Source organism: Harpia harpyja, chromosome 4, assembly GCF_026419915.1.
Source record: "Harpia harpyja isolate bHarHar1 chromosome 4, bHarHar1 primary haplotype, whole genome shotgun sequence".
In the NCBI taxonomy this organism is placed as follows: domain Eukaryota; kingdom Metazoa; phylum Chordata; class Aves; order Accipitriformes; family Accipitridae; genus Harpia; species Harpia harpyja.
The window spans coordinates 84,225,735-84,247,854 of NC_068943.1; the positions used below are offsets into that span (position 1 = coordinate 84,225,735).

Sequence of the window (22,120 nt, forward strand, 5' to 3'; positions counted from 1 at the left end):
GACAGCAGAATGGCTCTGCCTGACTGGTGTTCGATGACTAGGGAGAATGTGGCAGCATGTTAGTGTCAGGGTTAGAGAAACAGAAAAATACCCATAGGGGAAGGTCTGGGGTGAAACAGCTCGCTTGTGCACTCACCATGCCTGCGCGTCGGCTGTGCTTCTCTATGGTCTGTAGATGCATCCCCAGCATCCGGGGTGGCTGCAGCTTCCAGTACCCTCCGTGAGGTCCGTGATCCCTCTTTATCCCACAAGCTGGGCATCTTCCCGAGGCGGTAACAGGCTGAGGTATGCCGAGAACGCTTGGCTGGTTTTAGTCTTTCTCTGGAATTTGCTCACTCACCTTGTCCCCAGCGACAGGATGGCTCCTGTCTTTCTTACCCCTCACACGAGCCGCCTCACCGATCTCTTCTTTATATCTCTCTACTGGACTTCCACTGTATTTGGTTTGCATGAGGCCAGGAAGGACGAGCGCAGCAAGTTTGGGCTGCAGATTTTGTCGTGCCCCTCCTGCTCCCCTCCCAGGTGGATGTTGGCTGCCAGCATCCCTCTTCCCCACCCCCTCCTGTTCATTTTGTACACAAATTGAGGTCTCAAGGGAAAGTTGTTCTTCATGTGAAACACAGCTCTACAGTTACAGGAGAGAAACCAAGTAACAATGAAAACCCTCAGGGAAATCATTTAATATTTCCAGCCTTCTCACATGGGTTCTTGGCACTCAGGTCTGCGGAGGGGAAAAACTGATTTATGCCGTCAGTCGTTAGACAATGTGGAGGTGAGGTCAGGCGCGGGCATTCCTCATCTCTTCCCCGGCGCTCAGAGATCCCTTGGGCAAGGTGGAATCAAAGCATTTCAAATGGTAGAGGTCATGAGAGTGACACTGTAAGAGGTAAAAGAGCACAGCCTCCTGCCTCCTACAGAATGGCTGACACCTATATATCTTCATATTGCCATTGTTTCCGCTTGAAAAATTGCATGTCGTTTATTTTACTTTTTCCTAACCCTCCTCTCTCCTTAAATCCTCTCGATTTTCCACAGTGATCTATAGGAATCGTTTGTGTCAAGGCTGACGATTATGTGGTACAGAATTTTTATAGGAATAAAAGGCCTAAGCTGTTAAGATGGGCTTTAGCCAACAGGTGTCTGGTCTTTTCGCAGCCTTGCCAAGACCCTGTAAATTAAAATCACGTCTGCCCTTTGGGAATTTTCCTGCGTTGATTTGTGGCTGCAGCGAGGGGCTCGGGTCAAGCACCTCTCGGGCACGGTGTCACGATGCTGGATGGCAGAGCATGGCGGGGAGGTACAGTGGGATGCCAAAACATGATACGGTTTGGCCCCTCAAAGCCAATATTCCCCTCGGAGCCCAAGCAGACGTCCCAGCGGGCTGAGGTGCTGCTGTGGGCACCGAGAGTTTGCGTTTGCAGCTTGGGTCCTTTCTTCTTGGCGTTGCCGTCTCTGGCTGTTTCTCTGGTTCCCTTTGTCCTCATCATTTGTTGCTGGCAGGAAAGTTCACGGATGAAAGATGTGGTGGGACCTTGGTCTCGGAGGACACAGGAGGGCCCAGGCATGCTGTACTTGGTGTCTTCTGGGGGTGCCACAAATTTGTGACACCTCTGCAGAACGGCTGAGCCCTTCCAGGTGCTCATTTGGGGAGAAAGGTCAAGAGGGATTTCTGGGGTTGGACCCAAACCACTGTGCTCACATCTGGACTGACGTCCTACCAGAGTACAGGGTGGACACGACGATGGTCCAAAACTCCAGAGAAAATTCAAGGTGGTGAAATATTTCCAGCGGGAAAGTCCTTGGTAGGAAATTCGTTTTTGTTGGGAATTAGGAGAAATGGATGCTGCAGATCCCTTGGATCTTTGTATTTGATCCTGTTAGCTCCACAAGTAGGTGTTTAATGAAGCCAGAGAACGGCTGAGCAACCTTGCTCCTGGCAGAAGGAGCAAACATTGCTTAGCTGCACCCTGCATCAATAACCACCGGTGCCTTTGCTCGAGGAGCAGCGGGGAGGAGAAGGGTTCCAGCTTGAGCACGCAGCGGCAGGGCTGCATCTCCTGCCAGCTCCGAGGTCTCCCCAACACCACATCCCATCCCCACTCTTCCACTGCTTTGCTTTTATCTCACCCCAGAGGAGAGGAGAAGCATCTCTAAAGCCCCTCCTGAAAGTGCAACGAGGGGACGTGTGTGGCACCGGTCATCGTAGGGATCTTCTCTTTGCTCGTACAGCTGCGGTGGGGTCCTGGCTCGAGGCTCGAGCTGCCCCAGTGCGAGTACTGGGACGCGGGGGAGCTGGTCTCGTTTGTGCACTGCGGGAAAAGCACATTTTCGTTAGTCCTCATTGGCAGCCCGGCAATAACGAACCCATCAGCGCCGTTAATGGATCAGATCTGCAGCTCCTGTTGAAGCCGGTGGTATTTTTATGCAAAGATCTCAGGACTGAGGCAGTAGTTAATAACTGGGAGGTGGTGCCTGTTATTGCATCCCCACCGCTCCCATCCCCAAAAACCCCTTGAGACCCCTCCTGAAACCCGCTACGGGGCAAAGGGGGACGGGGAGAGACGGTCCCACGCAGGGACCAGCCAGCCTCGCCGTCCTCCCCCGTGCCGGGAGGGGGATTTCGATAAGGCTTCAGATGTCGGGCTTAGGTTTCCAAGGTGGTGGTGTAACATCAGCGAGAGGCAAATATTTGGCCAAGTGCACCCTGAGGTAAGCTGGTGTCCGGTGTAACCGCACAGCGTGCCCATATGTTATTACTTATCCATCAGCCTCTTTGAGTAACGATGTACAGGGCCAGGGCGAGGGTTGGCTTTTGTCAAAGCATATATTTCAGCGGCGTTTAAATAAACTCATCGAGCTGCACGTCTCGTGAACTTTCCTATTCCATCTGTCTGCGCCGAGCCACCCGTGGAAGGAAATGGATGAGGCCTTCAAACCTTCGCCAGTCCCCGGAAAATGAGCCAGTCCAGTTAACAATAAATGGTGGCCGGTTGGAGCACACATGAGCGGTCTAGTGAAGAAGAAAAGAAAGTTGAGCTTAATGAAGTCCCCGCGCCTGTGTCCCTGCACGTGGACAGGAAAGGACGGGTGGTTTATAACTGTTTATTGGAGTTAATGGTAATAAATTCCTCACTTGTGATGCATTAACTTTAATGTTTTCATTACGTGATGATTTAGGTTTTCCCTTTTCACATTGTAAATCATGTTGTCCCGGTAGCACAGCAGGTCGAATGTCTGACATAATGTTATGTTTGGGGGAGAGAAATAACAGGGGAATGAGTTACGCAGATTATATATTTATATATTTCATACATTACGCTTTTTTTTTTTTTTAGAGGACTTTAAAAAATTGCGTCCTGGGGAAGCCTGTGGACGGGTGGACAGACAGACCCATCGGAGCAGGGATTTGCGAGATGCACTGTGAAGGGCCGGTTTCCATAGCAACTCCCCAAATCCACTTGGTGCTGAAGGGGTTTTTTTTCCCTCCCTCTTTGCTGAGTGTGAGCCCTTGGCTAATGAGCTGTGCAAATAGATATTGAGATTTAGTGTTTTTTATTTTGCAATTATAGACTTAGTGAATTGGAAGGAAACTTTTGGGCCAAAGGCTCTGCCTCCTCTTTGAATTTTCTTTTCTTTTTTTTTTTTCCTTTGGCAAAGTTGGTTTAACTTGAAACTTGCTGTTAAATTTTCCAGACAGAATAAAAAAAAAAACCCCACCAATAAAAGTTGGAGGCTTTTTTCCACCCTCTTGGGCTAAATCCCAGCCCAATCTACAGTCAACTGTTTGCCATTGACTGTCCTCTTCTCTTGTTTGCTTATCAATCATAAAAACCACAGTCATGGACTCCTCTGAAAAAACAACAATGAATCCAACACTAACTCGGCGCCTAACAAAGGTCCATCTGTATGTCCCCTATTTGTTTGTGTCCGGTCATTAATTGTGGTCCAACGAAGACATTAGGGGCAAGGCAGTTAACTAGGCGCCGTTCAACCCCAGGTGAGAATTGCGGGTTTCTTGAGCGACTTCCGTGGATTTTGTGTTCGCTCCTGACTGTCAGCACTTGTCAAAAGCCTCCGCCGTTGCCTGGGACCAGTTAATCTTGGTTCCTGCCTTCAATACTGGTCTGTACTGGCTGCTACAAGAGAGCATTTAGCAATTCCCTGCCTGCCCCAAAGGAAGCTCTGGGTTTAGCTGCAGTTTTTGGATGGGCTCTTTGGGTTGGGATGCCTTGTAGCATCCGAGGGCTCCTGAGCCTGAGGACAACTGATCATGAAGCTGAACACAGGGATATTTCAGTTGATAATTTCCTCTCAATGATTTGTTGCCATTGATTTTTAACTGCCTCCTGCTTGCTGACTAGCTTTCAATCTAGATAGTTATCCTGGGGTGGATGCCTACACTCTGAATTTTGCTTACTAGCCTCTTCTGAAAAGTCAAGCTGAAGCACGAATAAATCTTCTCTGCCGTGCCTTGCCTTTCCTTCATCTACTTTCTTATTTCCCTGCTCAAAAAAATGCAATAAAATTAGTCTGGCACAAGATCTATTTCATGTGATCCATGTTGACAATTGTTCAGTTCCCTATTTTCTTTGAAATAGTTGCTCATTCCATTCCCGTCGTTATAAATGATCCCCAGGCGTTTCCAAGGCACTGAAAGTTTTGGTGACGTTCCCGAGGCACGGAGGGAAGCGTGTCCGAGGGGCACCGAGGGTCTGGGAGCCACCGAGAAGACGTGCTGTGACCTGGAGCAGGGGAATGAGGAGGCAGAGACCAGGGGGACCACGCCGATGGACGGTGGCTCACGTCCCACGATGGCCTTTCTCCTCTTGCTCCATTTGGTCGGAGCATCGGTCTGTGCCCGTTGCTGGCTGCTTTGCTGGGCTGCAACATCTGCATGGCACTGAAAAGGTCCTGCCCAGCTGTGCCCGATGTATCCAGATTCCATCATCCAGAGCCTGGAGCCAAGGGGCCAAGCTCACTCCCGTCCTCCCACGGGGGACTGGACAGTGGGGTAGATCTTGCTGGTAACTTTGATCAAGGGTACCTGGGAAGAGGGGTGGTGGGGGGGGGGATGTTGTCTGTACCCGCATGGATCATGATGTGAGAAAGCAGAGATGCTTTCAAGATCCTCTTGATCTCGGAAAAAGGCAATGGTTTAAATATGGGCAGCGTTATTCCCCCATCAGAGAGCAAAAGGAGCGTAGCTTACAAACAGCTCCTTGTTTTTGCATGTATGAAACTTGTGTTTGAACAGACCCACAAATGCTGCTCGGCAGCGGCCGTTAGTGCCATTAGCCCCAGCAGCCACGTCCTGGACCCATTTGCTGTGGCAGACCTTGGTGGTGGGTGGGATTTCCAAAAGCTTTCAGCATTTCCCGAGTCCGTCTCTCTTTGAAGGCGGCAGGAGGGGTTGTTTGTCTCTTTCTGATTGTTTTTTTTCTCATTAGCTTCAATGGAAAAAAGAGCGCAGCCACCACGGAGGGCTTTGGGAAATCACAGCCGATTGTGCTCTGGTTTGAAATGTATTTGGGTGTTCCCTGCAAAGTCCCCGGGAGCAGAATCTGCTCTTGGCACATTTGAGCCTGGTGAATAAGCTGGAGGATGGGGAATTAGCTATAACCGTCGTGCCTCTGTGCTCCATCCCTTTGAACAGTCGGTTGATGTGACAGCGTGGGCACCGACGCAGCCCCCGGGCATGTTTGGCTGCAGCTACTGTGACATTTTGTGCAGCTGGTGTGCATGACTCAGAGACCAAAGAGGCGAGAGCTGAAACCCAGAGGTCTTTGAGGACATGACGAGGACGGGGTGGAACGGTCACGGCACTCGGCAGCCAAACTCCTAGAAACTTTCCCCAAAAGGTGCTGTTTGGTCAGCAAAGCCAGAGGCTCGCTTGGTGACCTGGGGTTCAGCCTGATGCAGGAGTGAAGCCTTTGAGGCTGAGAGCATCCTTTGGCAGTACCTGGGGGGATGTAAATCACAGTAAAGGTTGAGGTGCGATAAAGAGGGGAAAGGAAAGAGCTGGCGTCTGCTTCTGCATCCGTGGGCACGGATCTCTGGCTCTGGTTTTCTCCCACTCCTGAAATGCTACAGCTTTGTATCCTCTGCAGAAAAGTGGTCTCCAGGATTACGGCACAGAACTATTCCCGGTGCCGCCAATGTGCAGCCCTTCTGCGGGAGGCTCCAGATGAAGCGATGTGGATTGTGGATTAGGAAATTCATCTGCGGGAAAATCCTTGGGGATGAGCAGCTCCCTTGGGAGCCAGGCTTGAGAGGCTGCAGAGGATGGAAGAGAGGCCGTGAGGGGTTCGAGGTGCTGGTGGTACTGGGAGGTGTCTGGGGAAGGTGGGGGGCTCATCACGAGCAGATGGCACGTGGCAGGGGGGGAATGCTGTCGGTACCAGCCGTCTGCTGGGCAAAAGGTGGGCTGGGGGAGATGCCAGGGTGGAAGGGACCACTGAGACCACCCAAACACAGCTGCAGCCCTGCCACGCCGTGCCATGCCATGCTGGCAGCAACCAGAGAGGGGCTGTGTGTCTGGGAGAACACAGATGTGTCTCTCTCCGATGAATTTAAGGCCTTTTCTTTCTCTGTTTTTATAAATGGTGTGAATGGCCATTAGTGGTTGGAACAGATGACCAGGCGACGGGCTGGCTTTTCCATCACTTGGAGTCCTAGAAGATGGGGTGAGCTGTGGTTTACCTGCCAGCTGTGTGGTCCTGGGGCAGAGGCATCTGGCAGAAGCTGCCTGGGTAAATAAACCCTCTGCCCTTAGAAACCAAAGAGCTTTTTGGGACCGGGCTCCCACCTAGCCTCTCTGGATCTTCTGGGTGTCCATTGGGATGGTTTAAAGAAATAAAAAAACCCAGGGAATGTCTTTGCAGGTTATTTTAGCTATTTGCTGCTAGCAAAAACCATCTGGATTGTTGTTAGGGGCAGGCTGGGGACGTGGGGAGCGATGGGGACACCCCACATAGCCCCAGCCCCGTCTGCAGCCAGGCAGAGCCCCCAGCGCTGCATCCCCTGCACTCACCAACCTCGCACAGATTTAATCTTCTTGGCTCTGTGTTAGCAGGGCTGCATTAGAGAGGCTGCACTAGAGAGGCTGCATGCGACGCACAGGTTACAGCTGCCATCTTCGTGTCATATTCTGTAAAACTTAAAATTTCCAGAGCCCTGTGCAATCAAATCAGCCCTCACAACCCCTCCTTAATTGTATTAGTTTGTCTGAGCAGCTACTGAGTATTTAAGAAGAAGGGAGTCTCCTTTCATTCTGATTTTCCTGCTGGGAAACTGAGGCACGGTGTCTCCTGCAGAGCGGGATTGATTTGGGGTCCTGATGGTGTTTCGGAGGTGATGCTGCAGACGCGTCCCAGCCCCACAGAGCTGCCAGCCCAGCAGATCCTGGGACCCAGGGCCACAAATAACCTGAAAGATGGGATCTGCTTACGTGGAAAATTGATCTTAAATAGGGCAAAGCACAACTGAGAAGGCAGTAGCTATCCCAGGGGTTCTGCCTGCTTACAGCCAAGTGCCGAGAAATGATGGGCGAAGAGAGAAGATGTGGGACTGGAGAGGTTGTTGCTGGCTCCCATTGCATCCATGCTGCTTCCCAGCTTTGGTTGCTCTTTGTGGTGTCTGAAAGGTCCTTGCACTCTCCCAAATCTCTCTTGGCAACTGAGGAAAGAGCAGAAAGCACATCCCAAGGAGGACCACGATGGCCGGACATGTCCCTGCTTTGGCTCAAGCAACAGCAGCATCCTGCACGCTGGCGATTTCTGCAGCCGGTTTTCTTGGGGGAATGGGGGCAGAGGGAAGCCCCATGCTGATAATGTACTGAAAGTAAATGAAATTAAATAAGCGAAGCAGCACTCGCAGCTCCTGCCTTCCCCCCTGGGTAATTCAATTCGAGCGCTCGCGCTGATGGGATCTCGCCGGGGCTGCCTCCGTCACCCCGCTGGGGCCTGGATTCTTAACGTCTAAATAAAAGTTTCACTCAAGCATTTTTTATGCTCCTGCCAGCGGGATCAGCGAGCTGGCGTTGGGCACATTAATGTAATATTCATACTCGCAGGGTCTCCCTATGCATCCAGCAGCACTGTCCCATTTTCATAATTATAAATGTCCCATAAAATGACATTTAGATTTGCATTAGCAAAAGGGGTCGGGGCTTGGATTTGAGAAGACAATGTGCCTTTTTACAAGTCAGATGCTCAGCGTCACTAGAGAAAAGCCTGAGCGTGTTTGTGCAGGTGCCTTCACCTGTGCATGGAGGAGGGATGACAGGTTGGTGCCCTGGGAAGTGGCAGCCCAGGGAATGTTTTGGCCCCGTTAGAGTCCGAGGCAGTGCAGGGTCCCATCTCTGAGGGTGCTCAGGGCCACCTGCGTCTGAGGAGGGTGCAAGAGCTCCTCGGGACATTTTTCTGCGCATTGCCCCCATTGGGAAAAATCTTCTGATACTGGCCAGTCTGAACCCTGCAAGAGAATTTAGGTCCTTTTCAGCATCCTCATTTGTTTTCATTGTAAGAAAAATCATAAATCTGATGTTCAGCGCTATTTGTAGGAAGGTTTCGACTTCCCCTCAGCTCTCAGCTCCCCGACCGCTTGTGCAGCGAGTTGCACGTATTGAGGGTGAAACCCTGCTCCTTTCCATCCTTGCTGAAGCTGCCGTATTGCATTTCTCTGGAGCAGAGTCAGAAGTGAGCTCAACCCGACTCGTACTGGGGAGAAATGAGATTTCTCCATGCAGGAAGGGGCTGCCCGTGTCCTCCAGGCATTGCCGAGGGGCCAGCCCACAGCACCCCGGGCTTCCTCTAATCTGAATCACTTCAGACAGCTTTGCACAAGCCAAGGATATGGTCTTTGAAGGATCCAGTTTCCAGCCAACAGAGGAGACAGACGTAGGGGAGCCTTCCCACCAACCCAAACTTTGTGTGTCTTTGTGTCTGCCGTTCGCCCCGAGACCCATTTGCGGAGGATTTATAGCGAGCCCAGAGTCTGCAAACTATAAAACACAAAAATGAAAATAGCCCGTGAACGAGGGAGGTGACAGGGGGGATGGATTGGGCCAAGAGCTGGATGTTAGCGAGACACGTTAAGAAAACAAGAGAAGCTCTCGTGACCTGGGATTCTGGGAATTTATTCATACTGAAAAGGCTGCCAAGGCTGGGCACTGGGGAGGTGATTAGTGGCATTTAGTTAGTCATTTTTTATTGTGTTTTAGTACAAGTTCTGATGGCAGGAGATGAGCAGGAAGAGGAGGGGGAGACCTTCTCAGCAGCAAGCCATGGCTTGGGGACGTCCTGGCCCTGATGGTTTTGGGGATGAGATGTGGCCGTCACCTCATGCAGTGAGTGCCAGAGCCTCTCCGTGGCCTCAGGGTCCATCCGCCAGCCTGGGGCAAGGTGCCACGGTCTGACTTACACCAAACATCAGACAAGGGGATCATGTTTTCCAAGTCCGTAAACCAGATCCTGCCTGCTGCCAAAAGCTGCCAGGGAACCAGAGAGCCTTGGCTGGGGGGTAAAGGGCTGAGCATCAGCCCCTGGCGCAGCACCAGCCTCAGCCCACTGAGGATGGGTCTGTGTAGCCGTGGGAATTGTGGTCCTGGTTTCCTTGAGGGCTTCTGGGAGCCTGTGACTAGGATTGGGAATAGCTGGTGAGATTGTGATAGACCATGATTTTCACCTCTGGCTGCTGATCTGCTTTCCCAAGCCTCTTCTGCAGAGAAAGGGGCTGAAAACGTGCTGAGGGGTTGTGCAAATGGGAAATCCCAAGGCTTTGCTTTGCTTTGCTCTCTGTAGGACTGGAGGAGATCACACCGAAGCCTGTTCGAGATACAGGGAACATTTTGAAGCAAGGATATCTGGAGAAGAGGTGTCGAGGTAAGGCCTGACAAGTACGTCGTAAGATAAGGTTTGGGGATGGCACCTCAGAATTACCAAGAATGCAAATTTTCAGACAAAGAACAAACAGGAAAATACATCTTTTCTGCAGATTTATCTGTAGGCACATGCGTAATCTTTCAGGCTTTTCTTGGGCATCATGCATACAGGGAGGGCACAGCCTTTATTTATTTTCTTTTGCAGATCATCAAACTGCACAAAGATTAAAACCCAGAAATTGAATTAAGCAGCAGCCCAGTCCTCTAAGGCAAGATGTGCCCTTCTAACGAGCAATACCTAATGAGGATAAAATCCCGGTGAAGACAAGGTAGTTTGTAGCATCACACACATTAGCAAGTTGAGATAAGGACTGTGAGTCAGCCTCAGGTTTATCTTGATTTTACTGACTCTTGTGAAAGCTACAAATTATTTCCTCATCACTCAGATTTTATCTTGATTTATTTACTGTATGACAGGTGGTATGAGGCAAGAACAGCCCTTTTTTCTTCATGGCCATCAGCTGAGCTGTATAACTGGCCCTGTGCATGTTTTAGCTTGCTCCAATTACAGAGTAAAAGACATTTTCTTAAACCTCAATTAGGGAGGTTTAACCTAAAGCTGTGTTCCCTCTCAGTTAGCAGGACTAAGGGTCACAGCAGCTCAGCTCAGTCTGGAGAGCTGGGGAAGGCTTGCAGGGGCTCCAGCCTGGTAGGACAGGCTGGCTCCCCCTTACTTGGTTGAGGTTTTGTATCTAAATTCGCTTGCCTGAATTTTGTGCCAGAAATCTGCAGGGTTTTGTTGGGAAAAAATTCTTCTTTCTCCTAAATATTCATCTGAAGCATACAGTGGAAGAACAGAAATTAATATTTTTTTACTCTTTTGCTGTCCTTTTCTTTCTAGAGCACAGCTTTTTTGGCTCAGAGTGGCAGAAGCGGTGGTGTGTCCTCAACAGAAGGACCTTTTACTACTATGCCAATGAGAAAAGTAAGTGGTGAGATATCTGCCTCTTGTCCCCAAACTGTGGGAGGTGGCTGAGGGCACGGACAGGGCTGGAAAAGAGAAAGGGAGAGCCCTTGCTGAAGAACAGGCTGATATCTGGTGAGAGAAAAGCGTATACCGTGGGAAGGTTGCAATTCCCTATCAAGGCATAACATGCAGGTTCTAGAGAGGTAGATCTCAGCTTGCACACACACACGCACCCACTACCACCCCCAAACACCTTTATAGGTATGGAACAAGAGAAGAGAGACACAGGAACAGAGCTGTGTGTAAATAAAATAATGTACCAAGTTTTCCATTAGCCATCAGCTGAGCTTCAACCCCCTAAGTGACTGTATATAATCCATGTGTCAGTGTATATAAATATTTTGCAGTCACGCTCCATCAGGTACATATAAACAGACAGCTAATATCTCCAACAGAGTTTGGCATGATTAGATATATGGCCTTCCTCTGTTCCACCCATCCAGAAACACGGCATGAAAATGCCTTACAAAATACACACGTACATCCTTGGTTTACAGTGACCAGTCTGCAGCTGGGACAGGTTTAAACTCCAGTGGGTCGTGGGGATGAAGCTGAGTCTTTGTCCTTCCTCCCCATCCTTTGTCTGAGGATCTCAAGTGCTTTTTGTTTCCAAACAAGCTTCCCAACTCCTCTCACCCTGGCAGAGTATGAGCTGCTCGGGCTTTCCCAGCGAGCTGCTAGCAGAGGTAGGTGTTGAAGCCAGGGGTTGATATTTGGTTGGTTTTGTGAGGGACAAGCAGTTGTCAGCTTCCAAACGGTCTCCAGAAGACCATAGAATAAAGCAAACCTAGTATCAATGGGCTGAAATCCTTATAGAGGGCTTGGCCTCATCCCTGGAAGTTTTTTAAAGATCTGCAAATCAAAAAAAGGTTCAGAGCAGCTGCCTGAATTGTACTCCCACGCTTCCTCAAGAAGATTCATAAGGAAATAATGAGCTGGGGTAAATAAAGACGCCTCAGATGACTGCAGTGAAGTTCTCTCTCTCCACCCTGGCTGACACCGGCCGCATGTATGCATCGGCAAGATCTGTAGGCCAATTCTCAAAGGCCCCACTAACTATTTCTTCCTGAATGCCAGCCCGTTAATGCCTTACCAGCAGAATAATTGTTGGTATCATATTTCCCCAAGTACACACTGGTCTCTGCTTCATTACAACCAGCTCATCTCATGCAACCTTCTGACCCCGGCAACCTTTTTCTGGCTGTTCGCAGTCTCTTGAGGCTTAAAAGGGCACCCTCTTCACTGGGTCTTTATGAAGACTTTTATAATATTCCCTTTGGATTTCCTGGGAGTGGACATTCTTAGACTGAAGGTTTTTTTCTGGCCGTTTCCTATTGATGTGTGGTGTACCTCGGTTTCCCTATGTGAGCAGCAGACATCTGCACCACTCAGCGGTACCACGAGCTTGATAAAAAGATGCAAACTCCAGATTGAGCATGTTTCTCTTCTTCCAGGCAAGCAACCTAAAGGCAACTTCTCCATTGAGCACTATAGTGCCCGGCTAGCTTTTCATCTGCGCAAAGACTCTCGAAAAAAATGCTGTTTCGAGTTAATCTGCCCTGGCAAACGCACCTACGAGGTAGGAACTGGGGAAAGAAATGGACCTTCTGTGCTGGTTTGAGCAGTAGGCACAAAAGCAGATGGTCCCAGGTCTGGGGGCAGAGGTGTGGGGTCAGGGAGGCTGTGCATCTCCAACCTCCCTGGTAAAACAAACCAAAAGGCACTGCAGAAGGTGCCGATGCTTCCCTTCTTGGCAGGTCATCTCAGCATGGACTTTCCCTTGGCACAAAGAGTGATCCTGGGCTCTCCTTGCACTTGTGGGGCACGAGTTAAGTGGGAACATGGGTTAGAAGCAGTAGAGGATTGGGTTTGGAAAGCCCATTTTTAAATAAGCAATTCAGAGCCAGGTTAAATTTAAACTTACAGTCTGTTGAGTGTCCAGGGGGGAGTCAAAAAACTGGTGTAATGAAAAAACTGGCCCAGTCCACAAAATGTGCATGAGAGCCTTCCAGAGCTTCAGGGAGATTTTGGATGTAGAGTCTTGCTTTAGAGTCAGTATAGTATATTCAGTGGGGATTGTGGTTTTCGTCTGAATTATTTTAATGAATTAGGCTTGACAGCCTTCCTCTGGGATAGTCTAGCTCTGTTCTGCTTCTGTTTCCCTGTTTGGAATAGGGAGATAAAGAAGTGAAATGGCTTTCCCAAAGCCACAGGGTAGAGAATGGCAGATGCAGGATCTCCATCCCCTATTCTAGCTGCAAATCTTTTTTCTCTTCCCACATACAAGAACCAGCCCAGTAACAGGTGAACCTCTCTCCAGTTCACAGCCCCAAGCCCAGCAGAGGCTGAAGACTGGGTGGATCAGATCCAATTCCTCCTGAAGGGTGAGTTTGGCAGCTTGGCCCAAGCCAGCGTGCCCTGTTTGTTTGGGCAGATCCTGGCAGCATCTTCCCACCCGGCTTGGGCTGCTCCCTCCAGCAACGCGTGGGCTTGTGTTCATCACCAGGACCTTGCTGGGGCCCCAGCATCTCCTCTTAGCAAAAAAGAGGTTCTGGGGCTTTGCTCTTTTGAGCAGGTGGTTAAAAAGAAGTGTTGTTTGGAGCCCACGGGCATTTCATTTCAACTCGAGAGCTTTTAGCTTGTTTTTAGAGGGTAGAGTTGTGCGATCTCTCAAAGGCTGCAAGTGTCACCAAGTGGGACAAGAAAAGGGTGAGATCGCTCCTCGCTGCCAGGGTCACAGATCCCTGTTCTGTCCTTGGCTGAAGAAGGATGGGGTTTGGCTCCACTGGAGTTGCTCCAGTTTGAGACCAGCAATACTGAGACAAGACTCCAGCGCTGCACGTGGAAACCATAGGCAGCTCCCCAGGAATGGGGTCAGGCTCAGTTCCTTAAGGCATTTGTTGAATTTGGCTTTGTTCTCTGGCATTTGCTATCCTTTCTTGGGCTTTTCCTTTGTTTTAGCCTATTCTCAGCTTCCATCCCATTTTCTTTACACCAGGTGCTCATGGGCCAAGCAAGGGGATAGTTCAGTCTTTGCAAGGTCCATGGTGAGCACAAAGTACAGTGGCACAGGCTTTGTTACTTGATTTCAACTCACTGAAAGTACCAGCATCCACCTGGTACTTTGGTTTGCTCTTTCTCACCATGCTTTTGCTCTCTTCTGCCAGACCTGGCCTCCCTCACTATCCCATATGATGAGGAGGACGAAGAAGAGCCATACAATGACGTGGACAGTTCTGACTCTGTGAACACAACATCCCACAATACTACCCTGAATCAGGATGAGCCAAACGTTGAGATGGAAGAGGATGACATCTACGAGGTTCTGCCAGGTGAGCAACCAAATAAGCGGGTTAAAACCCAAGCCATCCCCTAGTCATAGACCTGCAAACATGGCAGGAGACCTTGGCCACACAACACGTTGATGAGAATGAACACCTCAGGCTCTGCTGGGTTTAATGGACCCATAACTCAAAGGTTTGACCCCATTTCTTTGTTCACACTGGTTGATGGACCACAAGAGCAAAAGCTTTCTGTTCCGGTGAGGCGGAGGGTTTGTAAATTCAGATGAGGCAGCTTTTAGAGGTTGTGCTCCGTTCAGCTCAAGTAATATTAAGTTTGGGGAGAGTGGAATCTCTGGGCTGTGTTACCTGGAAAATCAGACTTTAGATGATGAAAATGCTCCCTTCTGGGCATGCAGTGAGGGCTGTAACACAATTACTGGCCTTCCAAGAGATGATAAAATAACTGCATTAAAGACCAGCGCTTGTTCGCTAACAGTACACGAGGTCTGGAGGTAGCAGGGCAGCGGCTGCTGGTTAAAGGAGCCAGGAGCAATCTTCCTGGCACAGAACCAAACAGCTTGCGAGGGTGACACGGTCTGCAACATTTCTTACCGTTATAGCAGAAATCATGGTGTGACATGCCCCAGGGCTTGGTCAATGGGTCACCTGAGCCTTCTTCAAACCCACGTGCTGTTCTGCCTCTGGGCTGAGGTTGGGATCACCCAGCTCTCTGCACCCTATCCCTGAGAGCAGACTCCCTCGGCGTCTGCGTTTGGAGATGCGAAATAGGTCCTTGTTTCTTCTTATTTATTTCAGAACTTTATATTTGTAGTGATTAAAAAAAAAAAAAAATATTAAATGCACCAGAAAGTTTTATGGTGCCCGAGATCTTTGTCTTGTTATTGCTGCCGAAGGAAATCTCTGCTCAGTGGTTTGCAAGTGGCATCCAGACAGCTGCCGGCAGCGGAGCTGGGGCTCCGGGGCTGCCTGCGCAACCCTGAGCATAAGCCTCAGCCTCTCTCCATCTCTCCTCTTTCTTTCCTGACCTTTCATTCCTCTGTTTACACCCTCAGCTCTTTGGGGGAGCAGCTTTTTCTTCCTCCGGGCATACCTACAGTGATCCTTGAGCTCAGCAGGACCCCCCGCACGGTGGTCCCCGGGCTGGTGTGTGTGAGGTGCTGACGGTCTGTCAGGCCGAGGGCTTTCAGCATCCCCGGCTGCTTTGGCAGCTGTGCCCGACTCCTCGCTGCCTTGAGGCTGCCGACACTGACTACGGAGCAGATATTAGATGTGAGGGGTTTTTTTCCGCATGTGGCTAATGGTGATCCTGCTAGGAGCTTGCACGGTGTGGATTTAAGGACAGACCCCACCGTTTCCCCTGCTCCGGGATGCAGAGTGTCTCAAAAGAGCTGGAGCCGACCCTGCCAGCCAGGTTTGCCCTTGGTCCCCACGGGTGTTGCTCTCCTGCTTCACGCACAGACCAGTGCCCTGATGCTGGGGCTGCAGAGCATTGTGGTGGAGGAAGGAACATCCCAGCCAAACCCTTCCTTTAATTATGAGCTTTTACTGAGCTCTCTATCCTGCCCATCCCAGCTTCTTAAAAGCTTGCTAAGAGGTTCCTAAGGCAGCCCAAAGGGTTGTGTCTCAGGCTGCTCGCCAGCCCAAACCCTGCAAGCAGCAGGCTTGAAGCCCCTTGCCTTAGCAGGACTTTTGCAGTATCCTTCGTCCCCAGCGCGTGGGCATCCCGGGAGCTTCACTGCTGTGCAGGGGCTGCTGTCCCTGGGGTTCGGCCAAGCCTCCCGCACCCAGGAGCAGGCAGGAGCTGTGGTACAGCTGCCTCTGCCCGCATCGCCTCGGCTCTCCGGCCATCGAGCATCCTTCCTGCAGCCCGCAGCTGGAATCGCACCGACACGTAGGGACGCAGCTCAGACAGCGTGCAGGGTGCTGCCAGCGGGAAGCAAAGCCACAGCTCTCCCGTCTGGGCAAGTTTCTCACCCCCCGCAGACCCCAATTCCCCGCCAGCTTGAACGTAGGTAGTGGTTGCATGCTGCTGTAGAGGCAGATGCCCAGTGTGGGAGTGGGAAGAAACCAGTTGCAGCGCTCAGGGGCAGGTAGGAGAGGTCTATTCTGCCCTGAGCTTGTCCCCCCCAGCCCTCTGCACCCCTGGGACCCCCCCAGCAAGCGCAGGGAAAGTCCCCATCCAAGCTGGGTTCTCCTCTGGGCCCGGCTGCCTCCCTCGTGTCCCGAGTGAAAATGGAGAGAGAAAGAGGGAGAGGGGGAAAAAAAGAAAGGGGGGGGAGATGAAGAGATAATTTCCTCAGCAAGTCATCGTCGTTAATGAAGTTTTACAAAAACAGATACAACCAAGGAAAAATAAAATTTCACAGGTGATAAATTTTTCCAATTTCCCTGGCAGAATTCGATAGGATTGTTAAATTAAGAGTGAAGGTGTCTGTTAGGAAGCAACGAGCAGTGATGGGTAATTTTATAGAGTGGAAAATTGAATCAAATTGCTACATTAAAACACAGCTCCTCTGAGAATCTGCCCAACGCCCAGACTGCTCCGGCACAGCAGTGGGGTGCACGACCCGCCAGCTCCCCGGCCGTGCCTGGGGCTGGGGGCTGCCGTGGGGCTCCGGATCCCGGGTGAGGATGCCCAGGGCTGCCCACGGAGATGTAAAGGCATTTTCCCGAGGGTGATTCGGCCGAGGTTGTGATGCTCCGCACAGGGAGGTGGCATAGGGGGAAGCAGCACAGCCCCCAGGATATGCATTTTTCAGCATTTCCCTCTGATTCATCACTATAAAATCCAGAGATTGGCTGAGATCAAACATCCAGGCTCTGGGAGGGCAGAGCATCACTTCTAGACTTGACTCAGAAAAACCACCTGCTTGCAACAGGCTGCAGGGCTGTGGCATGAAGGGGAGCTTGTCCCCTGGCCCCGTTCATGAATTGCACAGCTCAAAATCTGCAAGAAGATGGGGTGCAGGAGGGCGAGCAGAGCTGGCTGCTGTCAGCTGAGGGGAAGCCACACCAGCCAGCTGCCTCCCCAACACGTTTTCCTGAGAAAAATCCCATGTGAGTTTCCTCCTTTCCTTCTGCAGATGCTTTGTCCATCACAGCCTCGAAGAGCTCGCTGCGGGGCGGCCAGCCCTGACCATGCTGGGCAGAGTGGGGACTGGGCATCACCTGGGTTTTTTTTTCTCCGACCACCTTTTGCAAAAGGCACAGACCGAACGGTCAGCAGGGCAGAGGCTTTGAAAAGAAAGGGAAACTGAGGCACGGAGGACTGAGACGCAGGAGAGCACCTTGTCCAAGCCTAGCTGATGATTCAGGCGGGCGATGCAAACAGGGAAGGGGTCCCTGGCTTTGATTTCTGGTTAAAACATGACTCATTCCATCAAATCTGGAGTAAAATAGCCCAAGGTGGGAGAGGGGGCTGCTCTGGAAAGCCTCCCCAGCCCCTGCCTGGCAGCTTCGCGTGGCTCCTGGAGAGTGAGGACATGCGGGAGCAGCAGCTCTATATGGGGCGAGGAGGGGCTGGGACCCACAGAGCTGCCTGAGCTCGTTAGGGGCTGTAAATGTGACTCCCCATTAGCTGTGCTACCAAGGGAGACCAGCTTTGCAATCTGGGGGGGGGGGACTCCCAGGAAAGTGGGGAGGAAACAGGACAGATACATCTCCCCAGGATCACCAAGGCACCCACGGCTGCCCAGCACCACGTCCAGGCACGGAGCTGGCAGTGCCAGCCCCTTCCACGTGCAGGATTGACGCGGCTTTGCTCGTCTTGGAAACCCAGCGGCGGCGTTTCCTCCGTGGCACGTGTTTTCCTGCGCCAGCGCCGGCTGACGCTTCCCAAGGAGCGTGTGTGCGTGCCGGGAGGTGTGAGAAGGGCTCTGGGAAGAGGTTTTCTGAGGACAGCCTGGCTCCGGGATGGAAGCGGTGCCTGCAGGATGCAGGCGCGGGTGGGAGCCGGAGGGGTGTGCGCAGCACGGAGAGGAGGAGGGGGTGGCTGTGGGGACCCCCTGGGTGCAGGTGTCACCCACGGCGGTGGGGGAATGATGCTGTCCCGCTTTGGAGGATGGCTCTGGGGTTTTCACGGCATGCAGGTTTGCTGGTTTGACTGCCCTCCATCTCATGGCAAGATGGGATTAGGGGCTTTAGTGCCATCAGTTAAAGTATAAAGGAATCCAGATGCGAGGATTTGGGGCACGTGTGTGGGAATGATGGGGGAGAGCACTGTTACACATATATTTACGTTCTCTTTTACAAATGCAAAGAGCAGGCAAAAGCCACTTTCAATAATTTATTTTAAAATCAATGCTAATGAGATTCTGTCTCGTCAGTGGCCGAGTTTTACAATAAAGTCTGATTTATTTAGAAAAGATTTTTGGTGCCGCTTCCCGTCTAATGGGGGAGCAGTTGCAGTGACCCTCTAACTTGGGATGCAATTTGTAATTGGCAGCGGAGGTCTGACCTGGTTTGCATCGATCAGCGCCGGGTGGGAGAGACAGCTGGGGCCACGTCCTCGGAAAGTGCCGAGCAGCAGCAGCAGCACTTCGCTGCCTTGCGATCGGGTGCCGTGGGATCAGCAGAAGACCCAAGCTTGGTTTCTGTTGGCTCTGCCTAAAGGTGACAGCAAAGCCACGTCCCCTGAGATGCAACAAGGATATCCCTTCTGCACTGGCATCAGCCGTGTCAGGGCTGCCCCACGCTCCCCAACAGCCCTTTGCCAGCAGCAGTGCAAGAGGCGCAGATGAGCAACTTGCTTTCCGAAACGTTTGAGAACTGGGGGTTTAGTTATATTATTTTAATAGGTTGCTTCTAGTCTTTATGGTTGCAGAAGGAAACCTGGGCTGTGATGGCAGCTAATGTGGGTGCTGTGCACCCGACTCGCCCCAGCACCCAAGGCAGCTCAGGCTGGATGGGTTGCACCTGGCTGGGTGTTAATCTTATTTAAACTTCTTTGTGTGTAGATCCTTGCTCCCGTCAGTCTCTAGTCATTTTCGCAGGGCTTCCCCATGACTTCCAGCCCCTCTGTCCTTAACCTTTTCCATGGTATCATTTCTTATTATTTTCTTACATCCTCTTTCCCCATCCTCCACAGCCATGCCAGCCTGCCTGCCCTCCACTGCCTGGGGTCCTCTTTCTCCTCCTTAATTTCTGCTTCTGTTGCCCATCCTTCCTCGCATTTCTGTCCTGGCATTTCTCCTCGGCGTCTCGTTTTCTCTGGGCTGCGAGTCCTGCACAGGAAGCATCTCTTCCTATAGGGCACTCGGCAAAGTGCTGCCTAAATTTATGAGGCTATAATAAGTGATTTGTTTTTACCAGTGTTAACAACAATTCATATTTTTATGCAACACGTTTTAAAATATTATCTGTGACTTCCTCCCTTCCACTCTTCACAATTAAGCTGGGAATTTATTATTCTGACAGTCGGATGCTCTCGCAGCCCTCTGCCTGCCTGGGGGTTTGGTGTAGCGGTAACGCTCACAGCCCTTCCCCTGACTTCTCCGCTCTGTTTTCCCCCCCCCAGATGAGGAGCTGGAGCCCCCCTACCCAGAGGACAGCGAGGATGTCGGGAGCAGAGAGAGAAGCGGTAAGAGCCCACCCTGCTTTGGCCAACCCAAAGGACCTCCAGGTTACGGTTGGGGGGTTCTGAGTCCGGCTGCCTTTGAGTATCCTGGGGTGTGGGTGGTGATGGAGGGTGCATGGAGGATGGGAGAAGCCCCAAGAGCAGATGGACGGGTGACAGAGGAGACTCTGCAGCTGGTGAAGTTCAGATAACTCGGGCTTGGGGAGCTCTCTCCATCTTCTCCATGCTACAGGCATGGGGGATGCCTCTCCTTTTTGGACAGGCACCCCATGGGGGGTGGCCTTAGGGAGCTCTCGACGGAGGAGCCCCAGCATCCATCCCCCCTCCTGCCTGATGAGATCCGTGTGCTGAAGGATCTCCCATGGAGGCACACCCGTCCCTGTCCCTCGTCCCATCCTGGACCGCAGAGACGGAGCCAGCCCTCCCGGCACATCCCAAGGGACCGGGGAGAGGAGCTGGGGCAGAAACAACCTGGAAAGAGGGCAGGAAACAAGTCACGGCCCAGAGGAAGCCGCCGCAGGGAGGGATCTCGGCGCGGGAAGCCGGAAGGATGCGCACCACCACCCCAGGAACCAGCGCCGAGAACCTGCCATGGTTGCCAGGGCCCCCACCCCTGCTTTTTCCTTAAGGACCCGCACCGTGGGATGGGAGCGGAAGATCTGTTTCCTCCCCGGTTCCACCTGCTTCGCTTTCCATCGCCGCTTCCGCCCCGGCGCAGGAAAGCGGCGCTTGTGTCCCAGTAGCCGGGGCTGCACTGGCCGGGGGTTTCCTGCCGCCCCGCTCGCTCCTCGCCGCACGGGAAAACACGTCCTACCGGCAAAGTCCGGCTCGGGAGAGCTTCCCGCACCATCCTCCCAATCCAGAGCTCGGAGGGGATGGTCTCACCCCGATGATGCCCGGCTCGCGGGGGTGCCTGCCCAGCTGGGGACCCGCAGCAGGCATCCCGCTTGTGGGGTGATGGAGACCGGAGGGGTTCGGTGTTGGATGCTGTGGGTGGTGGGTGGCTAAACCAGCTTCATGAATGCACGAGCACCCCAAGCATTGCTCAGCCGGTTTACCCCTCCCAGCGGTCCAAGACACCCCGTGCCCAACTTCCCAGTGTTTCTGGAAAGCCTGATCCAATAGTTCCCTTTAGCCAACATCGAACCCCCTTGGATGTTTCCTGGGCAGTTGTCCCCAGCCCAGGAGGGTGCTCAGGCCTTTTTCTACTGAAATCGTGGTAACGCAGACAGGGTTGAGTCCCAGCTGGTTACAGAGACCGGAGGAAGTCAGCGTTTCTCCACTCCTCATGGTTTTGTGGAGTTTGTTTCGCACCCCCCAGCACGATGACTTATTCGGCCACTGGAGCATGTGGCAGCTGCAGCTGGTACCAGCACCCAGAGCTCGAAAAAAACGACGTCCCTATCTTTATAAACTGTACCGTGGTCCTAAAGCGGGGCTGTACATTTGTTCATGGAGACGCCTCGGCGCGGGGTAAGGGAAGCAGAAGGTGATGGGACACGCATGCACACACGCACGTTTTTCTTTGCCTTTTACAACTGCCCCAGCATTTAAACATCCGAAGGACCAGGCGGCAGAGAAGCAGCTCCCCCGTGGGTTTTCCAGCTCGCGGTGGGGTTCAGCAGGGAGCAGAGAGCACGGCTTCGTGGCAGGCTGGTGCCAGAGGTGATGATGAACCTGCACCCCAAGGCCACCCCGAGCATTTTGGCTCTCGCCTGTCACAGCCCTGCCAGCCATTTAAACACCCTGCTCATACTCATTAGCATCTGCCTGGCAGTTGTAATTGTTGTTAATCGTTATAACTGGTTTAGTTATTAGCATTGTCGTGATTGCTTTAAGTCCTGTGTCTGTTTTTACGCTAAATAATACATTAGACTCTTGCCTCTGAAAAGCTGGGCTGCATTTCAAGAGGGAAAGGTTATCGCAGCGCCGGGAACCCCAGCCCTCGTGCCTTTTGCCTTGGTAATTTGTGCTTCTGTCCAACTGGACCAAGGGCGAGAAAGAGATGACGGGAGTCCTTGAGCAGAGGGCTGGGCTGCAGGGAGGGAGGGAAGGGGCTATTTCTTAATTATATCACACGGCCAAAGTGCCAGATGAGCATTTGGCTAATGGAAAACTATTGTTTCTAATTTCTAAGAACCGCAAGGATGCCACGATGCTGGAGCAGCCCAGCAAATCCAGCTGAGAGCTGCAGGCTGCTCCTGCCAAGACACCCATTTGCTCCGCTCAAGGCTGCTTCATCCCTGCCTTCTGCGCTGGATGGGCTTCGGGGCTGCTGCTGCAGTGCGAGCTTACCATTCGTATACAAACAGAGCAAAATTCCTCTACTTAGA

The 22,120-nt window shown here is 51.9% G+C and overlaps 1 protein-coding gene across 1 annotated transcript in view; it reads left to right on the forward strand.

Annotated features, from left to right (window-relative positions):
• The window catches only part of SKAP1 (src kinase associated phosphoprotein 1), a 158,103-nt gene that overhangs the window by 117,046 nt on the left and 18,937 nt on the right, over positions 1-22,120 (forward strand). The window contains exons 5-10 of the mRNA XM_052785303.1: positions 9,801-9,881; positions 10,782-10,865; positions 12,362-12,486; positions 13,228-13,291; positions 14,075-14,239; positions 19,728-19,790. Of these exons, the coding sequence (XP_052641263.1) occupies positions 9,801-9,881; positions 10,782-10,865; positions 12,362-12,486; positions 13,228-13,291; positions 14,075-14,239; positions 19,728-19,790 (582 nt within the window). The remainder of the gene's footprint in view (positions 1-9,800; positions 9,882-10,781; positions 10,866-12,361; positions 12,487-13,227; positions 13,292-14,074; positions 14,240-19,727; positions 19,791-22,120) is intronic.